This window comes from Danio aesculapii, chromosome 5 (assembly GCF_903798145.1).
Source record: "Danio aesculapii chromosome 5, fDanAes4.1, whole genome shotgun sequence".
Classification (NCBI taxonomy): domain Eukaryota; kingdom Metazoa; phylum Chordata; class Actinopteri; order Cypriniformes; family Danionidae; genus Danio; species Danio aesculapii.
Genome location: NC_079439.1, coordinates 30,323,264 through 30,342,204, shown reverse-complemented (window position 1 = coordinate 30,342,204; position 18,941 = coordinate 30,323,264). Strand labels below are relative to the sequence as shown.

Sequence of the window (18,941 nt, the reverse complement as noted above, 5' to 3'; positions counted from 1 at the left end):
GCTTCTGTTAAGATCAGAAAGCCTATACATGACAGACGACACAATCTCAATAAACACTTGATGATTGCTGTCAACTAGGCCAGTGGTTCTCAACCACCAGGCCACGGACTGGTACCAGTCCATGAATCAATTGGTACCGGGCCGCACAACAAATCATTTATTATTTCTGTTAATTAATGAGTCTAAACGATCTTTTATTTTGAAAAATCCATAATTAAAAAAAAAATGATCGTATTCTTGAGTGCCCAAATTTAACCCACGAGCAGCAAAAGGGGTAATGTTAAGGAACAGACGTCTTTGGAAAGTTTCTTTACTAAAGGGGAAAGACCCTGTGAAATACCTGCGAACTGCCAAGGAATGGATGCGCAACGCATTTGTCAACAATCAGGTGAATCCAGCATGTCTGTGCAAGAAGATCAACTGCTGGAGATCGCACATGACGGCGGCCTTTTAAGGGCCGTTTGCATATTGCTTCTTTTCTAGTTCGCACCTTCCAGATGCACGGAGTTAAATGAATGCCACATGCGCATCGCAAGTCACATGACAAGAACTGACCGACCAGCTTAACTTTGTATGGAATATACACATTTCGGTAGACTAATTATCACAGACAAACACAGAACAACCAAACACTGAAGTGCTTTGTAATTTTTCTCTATAGATAAAATTTGTATACTGGTCCATGGTGATAAAAAGGTTGAGGACCACTGAACTAGGCTACATTATTTAAGGGCATTCGTTCTGACATTTGTTATCTATTTCAATTGTATGTTTTCCTGCCAGTTTGATGTACGCAAACGAAATTGTGGATAGTTTACTTGCAGTATTAAACACACACTCAAACTTGCTGCGAGGGAGATAATAAAGGATCATCAGCAGTGAGGAAAAATCAGATGCTTAAGACATAATTTTTAAAATAATGACATATTAATAATATAGCAAATAGGCCTACAGTATATGACAGAGGTTTGTGATACAACAATTTACAGTGGCGCATTAATTAAATCCTATTTTCCATGAAGCCATCCCGCACCGATGGGTAAGATGGGCTCGAACAAAAATATACACTTCAAATATTATCTTCGAAAAATTATCTTTTTAAAACAAATTTAATTTAGTATAATTTGTATCTTATTTTTATTGTATGTTTTGTTGGTCAGTTATCTACAAAGTAAACATTAAGAACGAATAACAGAGGTGAAGTGCTTCAAAACAAGTCCGCTATATATGCTCCAGCGCTAATACACAAATTGGTTTGTTAAATAAAATAATAATATAAATATAACTAATGTGAAATATAATTCGTTTCAGAGAAGCCTATATTAAACTGTTTGGTAACACTTTATTTTGATGGTCCATTTGATTATTAGTAGACTGTCTGCCTAATATCTGTTGATACTACTGCTTTAACAGACATTTAACTGATTATAAGAAACTTTGCAAGTACATGTCAATCTACACTAACTCTAAACCAACCTAACAGTCTACTTATAATCTAATGAGAATTAGTTGGCATGTAGATGCAATGAAACCTAAATTCAGCAAATGGTCCATCAAAATAAAGTGTGACCAACTGTTTTCGCTGTGTATGACAAAAAATCATCCATTCTGTAATAGGTGCTCTCAACAAATGCACACAAAACAGGGATTATCAAAAACATCTTCATATATTTATTTTAAAACACTTTGATCAAAACAGAAACACAGGATTACACTTAGGTTGACAATATAAGAGCAGCCAGAGCTAACCAAAACTCAGGATTATATACACATGACACGATTAACTAAATGACAAACAGGAGTGAGAACACAACTGGAACTGATGAACACTGAAAAACGGCAGGAAAACAGAACAAAGGAATCACTTGATGAAAACAAAAGCACATTGAACAACATGACATAGGGAAACTCAGAACCTGACAGACACATGATGAAGAGTATTGAGTTGTACAAGTAATGTGGATACTATAGACCAGTTACTGTAATGCTGGTTTTGGGAGAAATAAAATAGAAAATGTTTGCTTATGTTATCTCTGCTTTTTTAATAAGTGTCAGAGTGTGTGAGATCTGAAAGTCCTTCAAACGCTAGATGAGTTGTTTTCCTCAGAAATGTAGTGGCTTTCTAGAAAGAACCATTTTTAAAGATTGTTGTTTTTCTGTCCTATATTCTAAAACCTTTGAATTGCTTAGATCTGAGGGGTTTTCTTTTCAGAAATACTGTAGAGCACTGTAACGATAGAAAAAAAAGGTTTCAATTTGCAATTGCATGCTAGGAGGTGAAATAACAGTATAAGTGTTATTCCTTCCTTCCTCCTGAATACTGAAATTTACTTTAAGTGTCACTCATTTTAATTGGTGATTATGAAATAAAATAATCGGCGCCGACAGCGTTCAATGATCCTTTACCTAATGTAATTTTAGACAATTATGTTGAAATTAATTCATTTCTTTCCATTACGATAATAGCTGCACTTTAGGTGATATTTCAGCTTTCCTCTTAAATTTAGATGTGGTCTTGCTCCTTTACAGGATTATACTCAGGTCAGTGAGTCCAGTCATACAGATGGTGGGCCTGAAAGAGTCTCTATATATAGCAGCGAGATGATTTTAAAGCTAGATGTAGACACTATTGTTAGATGATGTGCTTTAGGCAGTGACGGTTGAGATGTACGTATGACATGCTGGTGGGTTGACAGTAGACTATGACTCACAGTAGAATGTCGCCTCTCTTGCTCTCTCAACGGCTTAAATGGAAATGGATCTCTGGAGGGTGTGCTCAATTCTAAAGTGCTCCACTGGAAATAAGGCAAGATGCCTTTTAGTTCTGTGCTTTATTAGTCTTGACTGCTAAGATCTGGGGAGAACTGCTTTTTGATTACTTTTGTACAGATTTTCCTCTACGTAGTGCATACACTCAAAATAATTTTGTATTTTAGTTTTTTTATGTTACACACAATTCTTAAGTTTATGGGGGGACAACTTAATTGTTTTATGTTCAATCCACTTAAATTTGTAAAAACAATTTAAGGTAACTTAATTGAATTGTGTTGAGACAACATGAAGGAATTGTGTGGAACCTAGCATTTTTTTTACAGTGTAAGCATATTTTGTTGCTAGAGATGCATCAATATGGAATTTTTAACCAATTCTGTTATCCAATAAGTCATATATTAGGCGATTAAATACATATACTGTGGTCCCTTGTTAATCACGAGAGTTACTTTCTAAAAATAACCAGCATTAGGCTAAATCCGTAAAGTAGTCAGCTTTATTTTTTAGTGAAGTTTATTTATAAACTAATTTCGAGAGGGTCACGTGCTTATGATTGCTTGCGGCTGGTCCCGCATTATTTAATTTATGATTCACCAATCATGTGTGTGAATGTGAGAGTGTATGGGTGTTTCCCAGTACTGGGTTGCAGCTGGAAGGGCATCCGCTGCGTAAAACATATGCAGGATAAGTTGGTGGTTCATTCCGCTGTGGTGACCCCTGATTAATAAAGGGGCCTATGTCAAAGAAAAATGAATGAATGAATGACTTACAGGATACTGTATCTCTGCACTTTAGTAATCAATTAGGCTATTCTTTTCTATGGCCAACTTTCTTTTATATATATATATATATATATATATATATATATATATATATATATATATATATATATATATATATATATATATATATATATATATATATATATATATATATATATATATATATATAAATCTACCTCCTGTCAAAAAATATGCATAGATGAAGCAATTAAGTCACTGAACATTAACAAAAAAAGTAAAATAAAAAAGTGGTGGGCATCAAGCATGTGAAGTGGTTCAACAGAAAAAAAAACAATCAATTCATTGACTTGGCCACCAATATATTGTACATACCAAATATTTGCTTTAAGTGCTAAATAAATATACTTTGATTGTTTAACTTGCCACAAAGCTTAGTTAGCTAGTTAGAATATATTTATATTATGACAATTAGGTGTTCTTACATTCATTGATATAAATAATAACCATAATTTTAGAGATGTGAATATATGGTGTCAGGTACAGTAGTTGAATATTTGACATGACCATATTTTATAAAATGTTTCAAAATCGAAAAAGCACTATTTGATGTGTAAGTGTCACATTTTTTAGACATCTACATATGCTTGAGAAAATCTAGATATCCTTGAGCTGTCCTTTCCTGTTCATGCTCACATTTACTGACATAATTTGCTGTTTTTGATTCATTTACATAGATGCGTAGATGTCTTTGATCTGTGTTGTGTTCATAACTGCATTTTGTGTAAAAGCTTTGTCTGCTTGTTTAGATTCAGATGGTAACATTCACACTTATTCAAATGAGCTGCAAAGGGTTAATTTTAATCAAGTCAAATCTACCAGCTGTGAACACACCCTAAGTCATTTTTTGAATAAAAGTCACCACTCTTTTTGTTTGAAAAGAAAAATGTTATTTATAATCCCCCCAAATGAATGACTCATTCACATTACATAATCAGAAGTAGGTATTACAGAGAGCCTTGTAAATATAGAAGTTGTTAGTTTAAGCATTATTAATTTCCTTCTTTCAATTCTTCTCTTTCTCTCTTTACAGTATTCTGTCTGTTGATGTCGGAACAGGAAGTTTAGGGAAGGTAAGGTGCACAATTCACAAACTGATTTTTTCAAATATGAATGACTTTGTAAATTTCATTAGAAGGTATATATATATGTATATATATGTAAATGTATATATGTATATATATATATATATATATATATATATATATATATATATATATATATATATATATATATATATATATATATATATATATATATATATATGATATTACACATCATAAAACCAGCGATACATGTAAAATACCAAATAATGTCCTTCAATTCGATTACGTCCAGTGGCTGTCATCCTTGAACCTATCTCCATCATTGTAAGCTGCTTTCTTTTCTGTCTGTTTCATTGCTCCGGTTTGCTCCAACTTTGTTTTGTAGTCTGAAGCATGTCAAATGCACAAAACGCCCAACTCGCACCACAGGATGTCTAATCCAATCTTTGCATTGACTTCACATGTAAATCACTCACACTTCATCATGCTTACTGAACAGGCTGCAAAATAATTCCCATTCCCCCACTTTCATGTAATGTAATGATTGTAAGGGCGCAAGTGCGACACCATTTTTCAAGAGACATTTAAATAATCACCTGTGCTGCAAATGCAAGGTCTATAAGTCATGTAAAACAATTAATTACAAACATATACAAATATTATTTGATTATATGGTTTGGAATTGAATGTTTTATGAAATTATTAGTATTTTTTGCAATTGTTTTGCCTTTAAGAATTTTACAGGATTGCAAAATTTTTCCACTTTGTTGATTTTGCGTTGGATTCAACGATCACGGAATGGCAAAAACTAGGGGGTCTGAAATACTACACACTACATACACACATGATATTGCCATTTTCAATGATTTCCATATTGAGGTTTACAAACTAACAAAAAACGCAGCATTTTAAAAAACATACACTTTAAAACATTTTCAACAGTATGTGTTTTCAGTCCCCAGAACACAGTTGTCAAATAAATGACAGGCAAAACACACTTACAATGTAATAAAAAATAGTGTGTGAGAGCATTGAGGTTATCGCTGTTGTGTAAACCCATCACCACACATGCATTGTCTTTGGAGGTTTTATCTGATAGTGGTTAAAGGGTTGTCTTTGCACAGCTATAAGGCTGTGATCTCTGCTTAACTCACACACATCACTCCATTACTGAGTGCAAAGGAGAGCTCAGAGCTGACAGACATCAAACTGCTGTGATTGTGTGAGGCGTCTGTCTCATCTGCTGAAGTCCGGAAGAAACACTTGTATCCCGCTGGGCAAATCAAAGCTCTCTTTGGGTTTGAGTGGCCTTTCCTGAGCTGTGGAGAGCACATGATGTTTATCACCATGGTTGGAGTGATACTTTATCCACGGTGACTAAATAATGGTTTGAGAAATATGACAGGGAAATTGCAGAATTTTTAAGGTTTTTATGGAAGATTGTCACTTATTTAGTTTAATCTTCCAAAACGAGCTTTTGAAGTGAATGGCTTCCTGTACTGGAAATGATTCTGGCATTTTATTGCAGGATCTTGTAACACTCTTCTGTTGCTTTTCCCATTGCGCACATTCCGAGGACGTTGGCACAAGTGTAAGAATTGTGAGACCCTTTTTTGTTCAATGTGACCTACAGGATTGACAAGGATCTTCACTAAAGTAGTGGTATAAGGGACGAGCCATTATCTGTAGCAGAGGAATAGATGTGCCATTCAAGAAATGTGGGAATAACGCCTCACTCTCTTATCACTCACTCACTGTGTTTAACTAAGAAGTAGGGTTTTTTACAGTCATGTTAAGCTTGTAGGTATATATAAAGTCTATTTTGAAATGCTATGGTGAAAGGTTTTGGATTTTAAAATGTTGATACATTTTAGCAGTATTGCCATGACTAAGTTAACTATTTTAATAAAAATCTAAATCTTTATTAAATATAAACTTTTTCACTATTCCAAGCTGTAAAATATTATGCATATAAATACAAACAATTAACAAATATCTTCTCAAGTTTCTAGTCAAATTAAGAAACAAACTTGAGATTGCAAAAATAGAAAGTCAGAATTAATGCTAAATGTTGCATTTATTCTGTGGAACATATTTAATTTCGTTCAATAAAGACATTTAAAGAGATATTTGCCTGTGTCAAAACTGACATTTATATCCAAAACAATACATTAAAGTTAGATTTAGTTGAAAATAAAACCTTTTATAAAATGTCTACGTGTATTTTTGTGCCATAAATGGCCCGTTTTAGTTTCATGCCAGTTTATATAACCAGCTAGTTCTGTACGTTCCCACCTCCGAGCAAATAGACTCCAGCCCACTCACACCCCTTTTTGTTAAGAGATGGCAAAATGGCTAACAATGGCCTTTTTCTGCATTTGAACCATGACACAATCCTTTTCATGCAGTCTGCTGTGCATCAACTTAAGTTCACCCTGTAGGGATTATTTACAGTTTAACCCAAAGAATGACCAGTCTGTCAGATGAAGAAGAGCTGGAGTCAGAGATTCAAATAAATAAAGAAAGTTTACTGAAGATAGTTTGCAGTTTTATCAGCAGAAGCCAGCTTCAACACTCGCAATGAGTTCCTAGGCGGCTCTCCTTACAATCACAAATCAACATTAATTATACTCTGACATAATGTCCTTAACTGCATCATACATATAGGTCTTCTAACCTGATTGGTTAAAACACAGATAGACTAGGAAAATTTTCACGTGGGTGTGTGTGTACAATTCTGAATAATATCTTAAGCATATAAACATTAGACACTCACAAGACAGTTTAGAGCAGACTTCAGATGGATTTGAAATAGATCCACAATCAAATAGAACACACACACTTAAAGTACAATCTGTTTCTTATCCAAGGCTGAGTGTACTCTCAGCCGTCTATATCAAAACTGGTTTAAAACCGGTATAATCTTCATTCAGGCAGTGATATCCTTACTACACAAATCTTGAATAAAAAGTAATATCACTTTAAAAGAAGTAGCCGTAAAAATAGCTTAATCACTTTAGACATTTAGATAGTATTAACTCATAGAAATAACAATAGAAACAGTTGTTTCCAGTCCTCAGCTCTTCAGTTCCACTCAAGGTCTCCATGACCTCTGACCTAGTTTGGTGGCTCCTGAAAATAGTTACAAAGAGACAGATTCAAATGCACTGAACATTCTTATGTTAAGCAATGTGTTAACTTTCTATTCATTATTCAAAAATCATCTTTAATAAAAAATAATGAGAAGCAGGATGATGAGAAAAGGATAAATGTTGATCCAAGCTGAGACGAATTGGAAGGTAGAAATCCAAATCCTTCAACCCATGTTTAGAATCTGGTCATCTTCCTCATGTGCAGAGCTGTGTTTGTCATTTTTTCATATATACTGTAGATCAATTTTCTCAATGTCTAAATTAAAATGTCCAAATCTTAATTTTTATTGAGGTCAAAAGTCTGGAACAATTAATATTACATAACTTGTTCTTAATAAACATCCATAACCTGCATCACAAGTCAACACTATTTATTTTCCTTTCAATAAAATGGCATTTGCATTCAAAACACATTAAATACAATGCAAATGTGGCAAAACCATTAATTTAAGGGAATTTTTGTACAAAACACAGCAAAGGTAGGCCAAAAAAAACAATAGAGTCTGGATGCAGCCATGATAATGCAAGCTGAGATTGCATATCTCAGAGATGCAATGTCAGACACAATGCACTCGGTGGGGCTAGTGATGTCACTGTAAGGGCTAGGGTTAGGTGTGGGCATTAAAAAGCTGTGTATGCAGCTCAGATTGCAACTGCACCAGGTCTGCATCCCTCTCCAAAAAAAAAAAGGGGGGAAAATACATAAGGTATTATTAACGTGTAATGAAATCTTTAGGTGTTGTAGTTTTGCTGTCTTTATATCTGTATTTTGTAAATGCTGCCATCCAAAATGTCTGCGTTTCGTTTCAAAGTGGCGTTTCACATTTCCTTTCTTTTCAACTCCAATTGTCTCATTACAAATCAAGCAGAATGGCTTTCTGCTGCTTGTGGAAAAATAAACGCATGCTTATCTGTCCATTCAACTTTAAACTGTCTCTTCATCAAGTTTTCTTTTCTGTGAGACCGACATCTTCATCCATTCAAATGATCGCTTTGCTGCGGTGCGCTAAAGCAGGTGCGCGCAATTAGACCGCTTGATCACGTGAAGCCTCGTATGATCACTGGATGACATGACAACAAAGTCACGCAGGAAAACTTTAAATATTTTGCCTTCGATTTTACTTCGGCCCGTATTTTTACAAAAATACAAACAACAAAACTGTTGACTTGATGCATTTATCAATGAAGGAAATCCACAACTTGAATTCTTAACACATGGCCTTGCAATACTAAATGGAGTCGGGTTCCGATTGAATACCCTCGAGGTCTGGATCCAGTCCAGACTTGGAGAAGCTCTGCTGTAGACGTTTGTTTGAATGCATTTTACATTAATAGTGGTGGGCTGCAATGTCAACCAATGAAATATGCAACTTTTACTCATGCAGGGAATAAATCGTTCGTCATTATAATGTGGAAACAGCTTTAAATACTTCATGTCAGTCACAAGTCAAAAGTCAGCAGAAGCACAAGAGTCAGCTGTGCTGCTGTGTGTTTTGTTTAGCTCCTCAATGGATCAGTACCACATCTATTCCTGATGCAGCCTCAGAGAGGGCCAGGGGAGCAGCAGCTCATTAGCATTAAAGAGACATGAAACAAAACAGCTTACTTTGGTGACTAAAGCCCTGCTCACACTGTGAGATTTCAGCAACGATTTTGTCATCTGAGACAAATTTGGGAAATCCTAAAAGATTTTACCCTAGGCTAAAATCGGGGATCTTTGATCGTTGGTTTGACATGTTCACAGATAGCCGCTTACTGCCCATTGCAATAAGATTTTTCCTCCGATGAAGTTCTGGCAGTGTTAGAAGATTTCAGACACTTTTCTGCTGTGTGACAACAGCTGAAATTAGCATCAATCCAAAAACCAATAGGAGCGCAGAATCTGATGATGCAATCTGTGCGACAATTCAAATGACCACGGAGAAATGTCAAAACAGTTTTTTTCTTCCTGGTTTTATTATTCAGACACACTGTGTGCAAAATTGCCACTACAGATTGTTTACGTTTGCTGTGAGGAATCATTTCAGAACATGGGATAGTGAAAGTGTCACGGGTGGATGACGTCAAACTCCGGGGGAATTTTTTTCCGTGTTCGCCACTTGTTTATTGATGTTCAATCTGAAATTATGACAGCTGAGCTCTTACAGTGTGACATGGGAGCCATGTTCATGAAGTCTGACATGCTGCAATCATTCAGGATTATAAAAAATCTCACAGTGTGAGCCGGTCTTAAGACGTTTTTGACAGGGTAAAAGAAACCACCAAGAACTTTAACCAAAGTAAGTTACAGACTTTTTATTAACTTGACTAAAACGGGCTTTTGATCTCACAAAAAAATGTGACATAAGTGCTTATTTTCAGTATCCTGTCACAAAAACAGTGGTAGACTGTTGTGTTTGGAATGCAAAGGTTCTGTTTATTTACGTATTTATTTAGATATGTGCTTGTTGAGGTCAGAATATTTTACTGTAATAATATTAATCCTGAATATCATTAATAAGCCACAGTGTATCACATCAAAAAAGTGCAGTGCTCGCTTGTCAAGAGGAGGAGAGAGAACAAAATCAGATCTCAAGTGCCTGCTTTAACCACTAAACCAGTGCTCTGGCTCATATTCAATCCATTAACTATGTAAATGAATAAATTGCTTTTCTAATGTTGCATGGCATACAGTTTATATACTCATGATGTTTTTTTTTTCAGATAAATCTAGATTAAAAGCTTTTCTCAAATTGAGCCATTGATTTTTTTATTTTTTTTTAGAGCAGCGCCTGTGTTTCCTCTCACAGTAATCAGCGAGTTCATAATTGTGGATTGGAGACAAGGCATAGTAATGCATCGTTATTCAGATGATTACAGTCATAACTGCTTAACGCTTACACAATTGCATTTGAATGAGGACAGGGAGATGGATTCAACGGTTATTGCTGAAACATAAATTAAGCATTTATTTGCTAATTTGTTGGTAATCCTTGTGCTGAAAAACCGAACGACAACATCTATAATCAAAGTAGATTTATGCTACATTTAAACTGCTGTATTTTTGTTTAAACACAGCCTCTTTACAAGAGAATTATCCTCATTCACGCTGGCATTTTCACAGTGTTTCAGAAAATATCCTCAGTAAATGTCCGAAAATGCATGTTAGAAGCTACAGAGCTATAAAATTATGGTGCAAAATAGTTTTCTATGTGCAATTAATAGATAAATGGCAAATTAAAATGGCAGTCATATAAATAATGTACTTTTTTTTCATATATGTACACTTGTATTACTGCAGGCTGGGATGTCATGTCATCAATACTCATCAATACTGTCATGTATGCTCGGATGCAATTGGATTTTGTCATTATAACAGAGGAACAACTTAAAATACTTCAAATATTTAATCATTTTTGGTCATAAAAATAAGAGCAGTATGTAATTTGGTGGCACTGTCGTCACACAGTAAGAAGGTCGCTGGTTTGAGCCTTGGCTGGGTCAGATTGCCATTTCTGTGTGAACTTTGCATGTTCTCCTCGTGTTCGCGTGGGTTGCCTCCAGGTGCTCCGGTTTCCCCCAGAAGTCCAAAAGCATGTGCTATAGGTAAATTGGGCAAGCTAATACGTCCGTGGTGTATGTGTGTAAATGAGTGTGTATGGATGTTTCACAGTGATGGGTTGCAGACGGAAGGGCATCCGCTGCATAAAACCATGCTGGTTAAGTTGGTTAAGTTGGTGGTTCATTCCGCTCTGGTGACCCCAGATTAATAAAGGGACTAAGCTGAAAAAAAAGTGAATGAATGAATAAATATGCACACAATAAAAACAAAATATGACATTTTAATGCAATACAAACATACACAATATGATTTCTGCTGGTTTTATTGAGCTTGCACATGTAAAAAATGAAAGAAAACTTATGCTTTCTTTGTGTTATGATCATATGCGTTATGGTCATATGAGTGGGTCTTGAGGAAGAATATGCAATGATCTAGAAGAATCAACCAGAGAGAGAATGCGACCTGCCACACATTTCTTTTCAAAAGTCTGTGTTTTGGCCATTTACACTAAAACATAACCCTGATATTTTCTAACTAAAATGGGTTCTGCATCAAAGCAGACTCCAACTCAAAAACCCCAGACTAATGTGGGTGCCATGTGTAATCACAGCAACAAATGTAGCCTCAGAGTCTCTAATTAAAAATAATTTAAAAATCCAAAAACGATTAAAACAGTGTTATAAATCATGCTGACTTAAATACTTACATTATTCCAGTGCTTACGAAAAATGCTCAAATAAACATTATTAATCAGTGACAGACATGACCTGTGTTCCCATACTAATGATATCATGCACCACTGATTGTTGATTTAGTTTATTGAGAAAACAGGGAAACACCAAAGATGCTTTCATTTGTTATGCATTTTATTAGACAAAACAGCAGCATTATAACTATAGGTGGGCATAGATAATTTTTTAAAAATCTAGATTAATTTCAAAATTAATCTAGATTAATCTAGATTAAAATGGCTCATTTGAATTCTGCCAAAGGCATTCAGAATATGTGTGCTGCCCAAATAATAAATCTTTGAGAACGGGTTTCTCGAGCCAGGCGGCGCATTAGACCAGGGGCTCATCTCCTATTTCCAAAATGCATCACAAACTGCTGATGAAAATAAATGATGTTCAATAAGATGTACTTGTGTTTACTGACTGTTTATTCAGTTAAACATTAATTTTAAACTGTAGACCTACATAAGCTCCAAACAGCGATTTCATACTTGCTTTTGATGTACGTACATACAGAAAATGCTGCTTCTCAATGCCAAGTTCACAGAGACCTGACGGTGTGTCAAACATTGAGTATGTTTACATGGGTAACAATACTTTAATATGATTTTAATATGAATACTCGGATTAAGAGTCTACCATGTAAACAGAGATTTTTGATTACCTTAATGCGAGTAAATTCATAACTGAAGGAAACGAAAAATTAAGACATGTGGAGTATGCATGTATTAGTGGCATTACTGAAGTAAACACTGCAATCAAACTATTACCGTCATGTAGGACTTTTCGCCATATTTTCCGACAAGATCCAAGACACAGGCGGCTGTCAGTAAAGAACCACATACAAAACACGCACATACACGCGCGCACACACACACACATCGCGAAATGCAGAAGTTTTTTTTCTTTACGTTAGGCGAGTGTTATTACATATCACACTCTCACCAGTCCTTGCTCCTTATTTGCGTCCAATACCCCAGTTTGTCACGGCGTATGAATGAAATGTTCATGAATTAATGTGAAACTACCGAACTGCAGCTAAAGTCAGGCATCCTGCTGATTTGATTCAGAGGGGCACTTGTTTGTCAGATGGCTCGCCAGTCAGGTATACATCCGCGCTAAACTATCAAGGTGAAAATCATCATAGCTTCTATGAAAGGAAATGTTCACAGTATGTCTGATAATATTTTTTGTTTTATTGTAGAATAAAAGCAGTTTAAAAAATTTTATGAACCATTTTAAGGTCAAAATTATTAGCCCCTTTAAGCTAATTTTTTTTCGACCGTCGAGAACAAACCACTGTTATACAATGACTTGCCTAATACCCAAACCTGCCTAGTTAACCCAATTAACCTAGTTAAGCCTTTAAATGTCACTTTAAGCTGTATAGAAGTGTCTTGAAAAATATCTAGTCAAATATTATTTACTGTCATCATGGCAAAGATCAAATAAATCAACTATTAGAAAAGAGTTATTGAAACTATTAAGTTTAGAATTGTGTTTAAAAAAAATCTTCTCTCCGTTAAACAGAAATTGGGGGAAAAAAATAAACGGAGGGGCTAATAATTCAGTGGGGCTAATAATTCTGACTTCAACTGTGTGTATATATTTATATATATATATACTTTATATATTATATATACTTTATACGTTTTGTACATACATTATATACAAAATGATAAGTTTTGAATACTTTTGCTGATCCTTGAACACGATTGAGTCCTCTGTAGGCATCTTGGGTGTAGATTGATACCAATTTCCATGAATCCACACTCAGTCATGGCATTATCAAACTACACGTTTGTTTGTTGTGTAGTATTCTTCTCTAGTGGTGAATATTACTATGCTTTTAAATAGAGAATTTAGGGAAGTGATATTGCATTATTTCCTGGAGAATAAAAGCTAAACGTAAAGTAGAAGAGAGGATTGACTGGTTTAGAGACCATCAGATCTTTGGTATATTTCCAGGGCTCATTGTATTTTGTCTCAGTATAACCTTAAGCAGTTTCTTTAGCTTGTTTGGTGGCATGTATATAATTGCTCTCAGGCACGAACACACTGCTTTAGGCTGTGCTGCCCATTGTCCTTGTCTCCCTTGTGCCTCAAGCCTGGCATGCCTTTATTTTGCTGGAATGAAGCGGAGTCTGAAGGGAGGGCTGTGTCCTTCTAGAAAGCTTCATGGAGCAGATACAAAACAAGCTGTCCATCATGTGTAGCCTGAAGAATGAGAGCCTCAGCAAGCTTGAGCAAACCACTTCAATAGGACTTCAGTGCGATGTAGGTCACTCAGAACACACCTGGTTGAACAGCTATTGTGTGCCCAGAATGCCAGTCACTCTTGTCTGTGTGTGCCAGTAGGTTTGCTATTTCTGCAAGTTGTCCATATTCAGGTATTAGCGAATCTGGCTGCTTTATTTGCTGTAAGTGATAAAAAGAGGAAGGCTAATCTAGTTCTGCGAATCAAGAGATTAAATATAATTGTATACACTGTAAAAATTGTTCAGAACTGTTAATATAATGACCACATTTTTTTCTTTAAATTATTAAAATAAGTTAATCATGTTTCACCTTTTTTAAATTATACAAGATTCAGCTTTATGTTTTGAATAAGCTTAAAGTAGTTGAAATTACTTTTTTAATTTAATTCAACTTTAATTTTTTGAGGCACCAACTAGTTAGTTAGTTAGTTGGTTTAGTTTATTTATTTATTTATTTATTTATTGTTTATAGTGTAATGCCTAATTTTGAACGAAAAAGTGTTCTAGTGTATTCTACAGGGGTGGGACAATGAAGCTGAAACATTGGCCAGTTACGTGTTGGAGGTTGGAGGATAAATTTGACCAGCTTGTTTTCATTCCACCAGTAAGAGCAGAGAGTAAAGGTTTAATTAGCAGAGTAATAGAACAATTTTGCTTAAAATTTTGCAATGCACACAATATTACGTGTGACATATCAGAGTTCAAGAGAGTCTCGCATTTGAGACCAAGATACAAATCAAAACATCTTTGTGATGTTTAAAGGCCATGGTGTCCAGGGTAATGTCATCATACCACTAAGAAGAAGAACCACATCCAACAGGATTAATTGTAGATTTGTGAGGAAGATACTGTATCTGATGGGGATGTTCACGTTCTAACCCGAATTGTATCCAAAAATATAAAGCACAGCTGCCCAACTCACTGCACAATTAAATATGCACCTCAAGTCTCCTGTTTCAACCAAAACTGTTTGTCGGGAGTTTCACAGGGTCAATATACATGGCTGGAAGGGTGTCTGTGAGGTCCTAAAAAGTCTTAAAATGTCTTACATTTCAAAAATAACAATAAATTTCTATTGTCCATGTAAAGCTACTCAATTGATACGACCAACAATGTGTTCAAATATGTGTTTGAATTTTAATGGAGTAAGTAAAAATATTTTCCACTGGGCATTAGATAAAAACCCTTAGCGTTTTGCCCTATAAGTCTGAAATTTTCTTCATAATAGTCTTAAAAAGGTCTTAAACTCTTAAATTTCACTTGGAGAAACATGCAGAAACCCTGGGCCGGACTGCTATAGCCAAATATTTAGTCACTCGTGTCAATGCCACATGTAGTTTCAATGGTCCCAAAAATCTTGGGCTGTGGACTATTGTTTTTCTGATGAGTCCACCTTCACTGTCTTTCTCAAATCTGGGTGAGTTACAGTGTGGAGAAGCCCCAAAGAAGCATACCAACCAGACTGTTGCATGCCCAGAGTGAAGCATGGGTGTGGATAAGTGATAGTTTGGGCTGCAATATCATGGCATTCCCTAGGCCCGATATTTGTGCTAGATGGGCACATCACTGCCAAGGACTACCAGACCATTCTGGAGGACTGTAAGAATGGGTTTTAAACCACAGCAGTTCGAACTGTTGTTTTGCGAATAGCTTAAAAGTTATGTAATATATGACTGTAAATATGACTGTAAATTCTAGTCAAACCATCTTTCTGCAATCTCATACCAAAAACTGACATAAGGGCAGTATTAATAGCTATAAATGTGGGAGAGCGTTGATATTAAGTAATTGTATTGTATTGCAATATGGAGCAATTAAATGTTGATGTTAAATTAAAAGTAATTCACAAATACTTGAAAATGAAATGATTTAATGACAATAACTTGCTATGGTTACAACTGAATTAGATACAAAATAACAGTATAAAATGATAAAATATGAAATGATAAAAAATAATATATAAATTGAACCCAGCTTAAATGTTAAAGTTACCAGAGGTAGAAGGAGAGACACAGGGGGAGGGAGAGATAGACAAAGAGAGCAGGCCCAGAAGTTAGCCTGATTGCAGTAGAGTCAGAGAAGATAGACTCCAGAGGAGGAGAGGAGCAGAGCAGGAAAGCATGCCAGGAAAATACAGACCAGGAAAAGAGCCAGAGCAGTGTTTTACCACCTGTTTTGTATCTTCCTTGACCATGTGGCTAAAGCCCAAATGCTGAGACATTCAAACTGACCAGTCAACATGTGACCACAAAGTCCACATACCAGGCCCTGATCTTATCAGTATCTGCCTTTGGAGTCAGTATAGACCTTCTTGAGTCAAAAAGACATGTTTTGTTGTATAAACAAATGCATATGATAATTTAGCCTCTTACAGGACCATGTGCACCCAATGGTTCAAACATTGTATCCTGAAGGTGGTGCCATGTGTCAGGATGTAAATGCACCAATACACACAGCTAGACTGGTGACAGTGGTTGATGAACATGAAAGTGAAGTTGAACAAATCACATGGCCTGCACAGTCACCAGATCTAAATATTGTTGAGCCATTTTGGAGCAAGTCAGGAAACATTTTCTTCTGCAAGGAGAATGGCTCAAAATCCCTCTGTGCAGGGCTTGTATATGTCATTCCCAAGACAAACTGATGCTGTATTGACTGAAAAAAGGAGGCCATACAAACTAAAACATAATTACCTAGCATAATAAAGCATCACATTGTCAAAATTGTTACTTTGTAGATTTCTCAAGGGTAAATGAAAAAACAATTGATTAATTTTTTTTTTTTTTTGAGAAATGTATTCACTTCATTAAAATGAACAGTGTTTTAAAGGGAACTGCATCTCTTTATCTGCATCACTCTCACATATTTAGATCGTTTAATTGTCTCCACATTATCATTGAACAGAGCGTCTGTCTCATCTTCCTGTTCTCGACATCATAAAATGAGTTAAGTCATTTTAATCAGCAAACACAGACTTAATGACATCAGCATCCACAGTCACTTTCACTGCAGTGTATGACACTTTAATGCAATCATTCCTGTAACTCACAATAACTCTTCTATTAAAAAAAACAGCTAGAAACTTCTCATTCAGCAGTAGTCAGGACTCAAACTGATAATGCATTTTTTGGGGGACGAGTCTGTCAGTAGGGTCCTTGTGTATGTGTGTTTAAGCCTAAGAGTTAAATTGGCAGAGACACTCTTATCCTGGGTTATTGATTAAGGCTGGCACAGTCAATCGCCAGGGGACAGTTTTAGTGATCAGGGCTGTGGATCAGCAGTATGCAGGAATGAGGGCAGTAATGAGGGATGGATGGGCCTTTCAGACTCCTGCCATCATCAGTCCAGGCTGAGAGATAAAGAGCACACCAGCCGGCCAAATCAAACCTGCTACTGTCCTCCGTGTCAGATGAGATCTTTTCAGTTGATATGAATTTTTAACATCTGGAGAATGATTATCTCTTGGTGCAAGTAATTAGGGTTTTTATTGATGACTTCTTTCCCATGTGAGCAATTCCAGACCTTGCTTTTCTGAATTCAGGGAACATAGGACATGGATAAATTCACTAAATATAAATGTTTGATAATCGATTTATTAAAAGGCTGTACATTATACTCCCACTACGACTAAAAGAAACAAAAATAAACATATACATTTTCATTATATATTAGTTTTTTTGTCATGAACACTCTTGGGATTTAGTAAGGTAATGAATATTTATATGGCAATGTTGATGTATTTGGTCTTGGCGGAATAGATCTGCTACACTGCTGCTGCTGAATGAATTTGAATACGTATAAATAGCCAGATTTCCTTACCTTAGCCATTTTTGTCTTGAAGAATCCCCCATCCACCCCAACTCCTTCTCTTCTTTATTCACTATATAGGGGAGAGCTCTCGAGACCTACCTGATCTCAGACTCCCCTCTCACCCAACAAAACGGGAGGTAACCCTAGGTTTGAGGATCTTCCAAGCTCAGGTCTCTCTCCTGGGACAGCATGCCTAACTCTTATGCCAAGTTCAGACTGCATGATTTTATCCCCAATTTTGATGAAAGATTTTAAGAGATCACAGACAAATGCCTGGAATCACAGGCAAATCTGTGCTCGTTCACGTGAGTAACAATCACACAGTGTGAACTGTCAGAGACGTGATCTGAGAGAATCGCCAATGAGTCGCCAACACCCGTGAGATATTTGGTGTGCTAAATATCTGGAGCTGTCAGCGATTCAAATCATGCAGTGTAAAATGTGTTCTGATTGAAAATAACATCGGCGATTACCTACAGTCAATGAGAGAGCAGCATCCACTAGTGTGGGTATCTGCAGGCCAGCGGGAGGTTGGAGGAGAAGTTTAAAGTGCTTGTTTTCAGTCTATTTGAACCCAAGAAATGGAGGAAAAACTAGTGTAAATTTGTCAAGAGCACCTGTGTCTGTTTGTCACCTGAGCAATATCACAACCGGGTCAAAACAGAAAATTCAGGTTAGCAAAATAAGTACATTTTCTACCCCACTTAAGGCTTCTTTCTCATTATGTAGTTAATAACAAAAGATATACTCATTGACCTCACTTCGTTTCCAAGTCACTTCTTGTGTGTGTTTGGTTGTGAGATGTAATTTGCTGACTGAGACAAAGTTGTC

General features: G+C 35.9%; 1 protein-coding gene across 1 annotated transcript in view; it reads left to right on the top strand.

Annotated features, from left to right (window-relative positions):
* Window positions 1-18,941, top strand: part of LOC130228354 (whirlin-like) — a 65,910-nt gene that overhangs the window by 33,020 nt on the left and 13,949 nt on the right. The window contains exon 4 of the mRNA XM_056456792.1: window positions 4,606-4,645. Within this exon, the coding sequence (XP_056312767.1) occupies window positions 4,606-4,645 (40 nt within the window). The remainder of the gene's footprint in view (window positions 1-4,605; window positions 4,646-18,941) is intronic.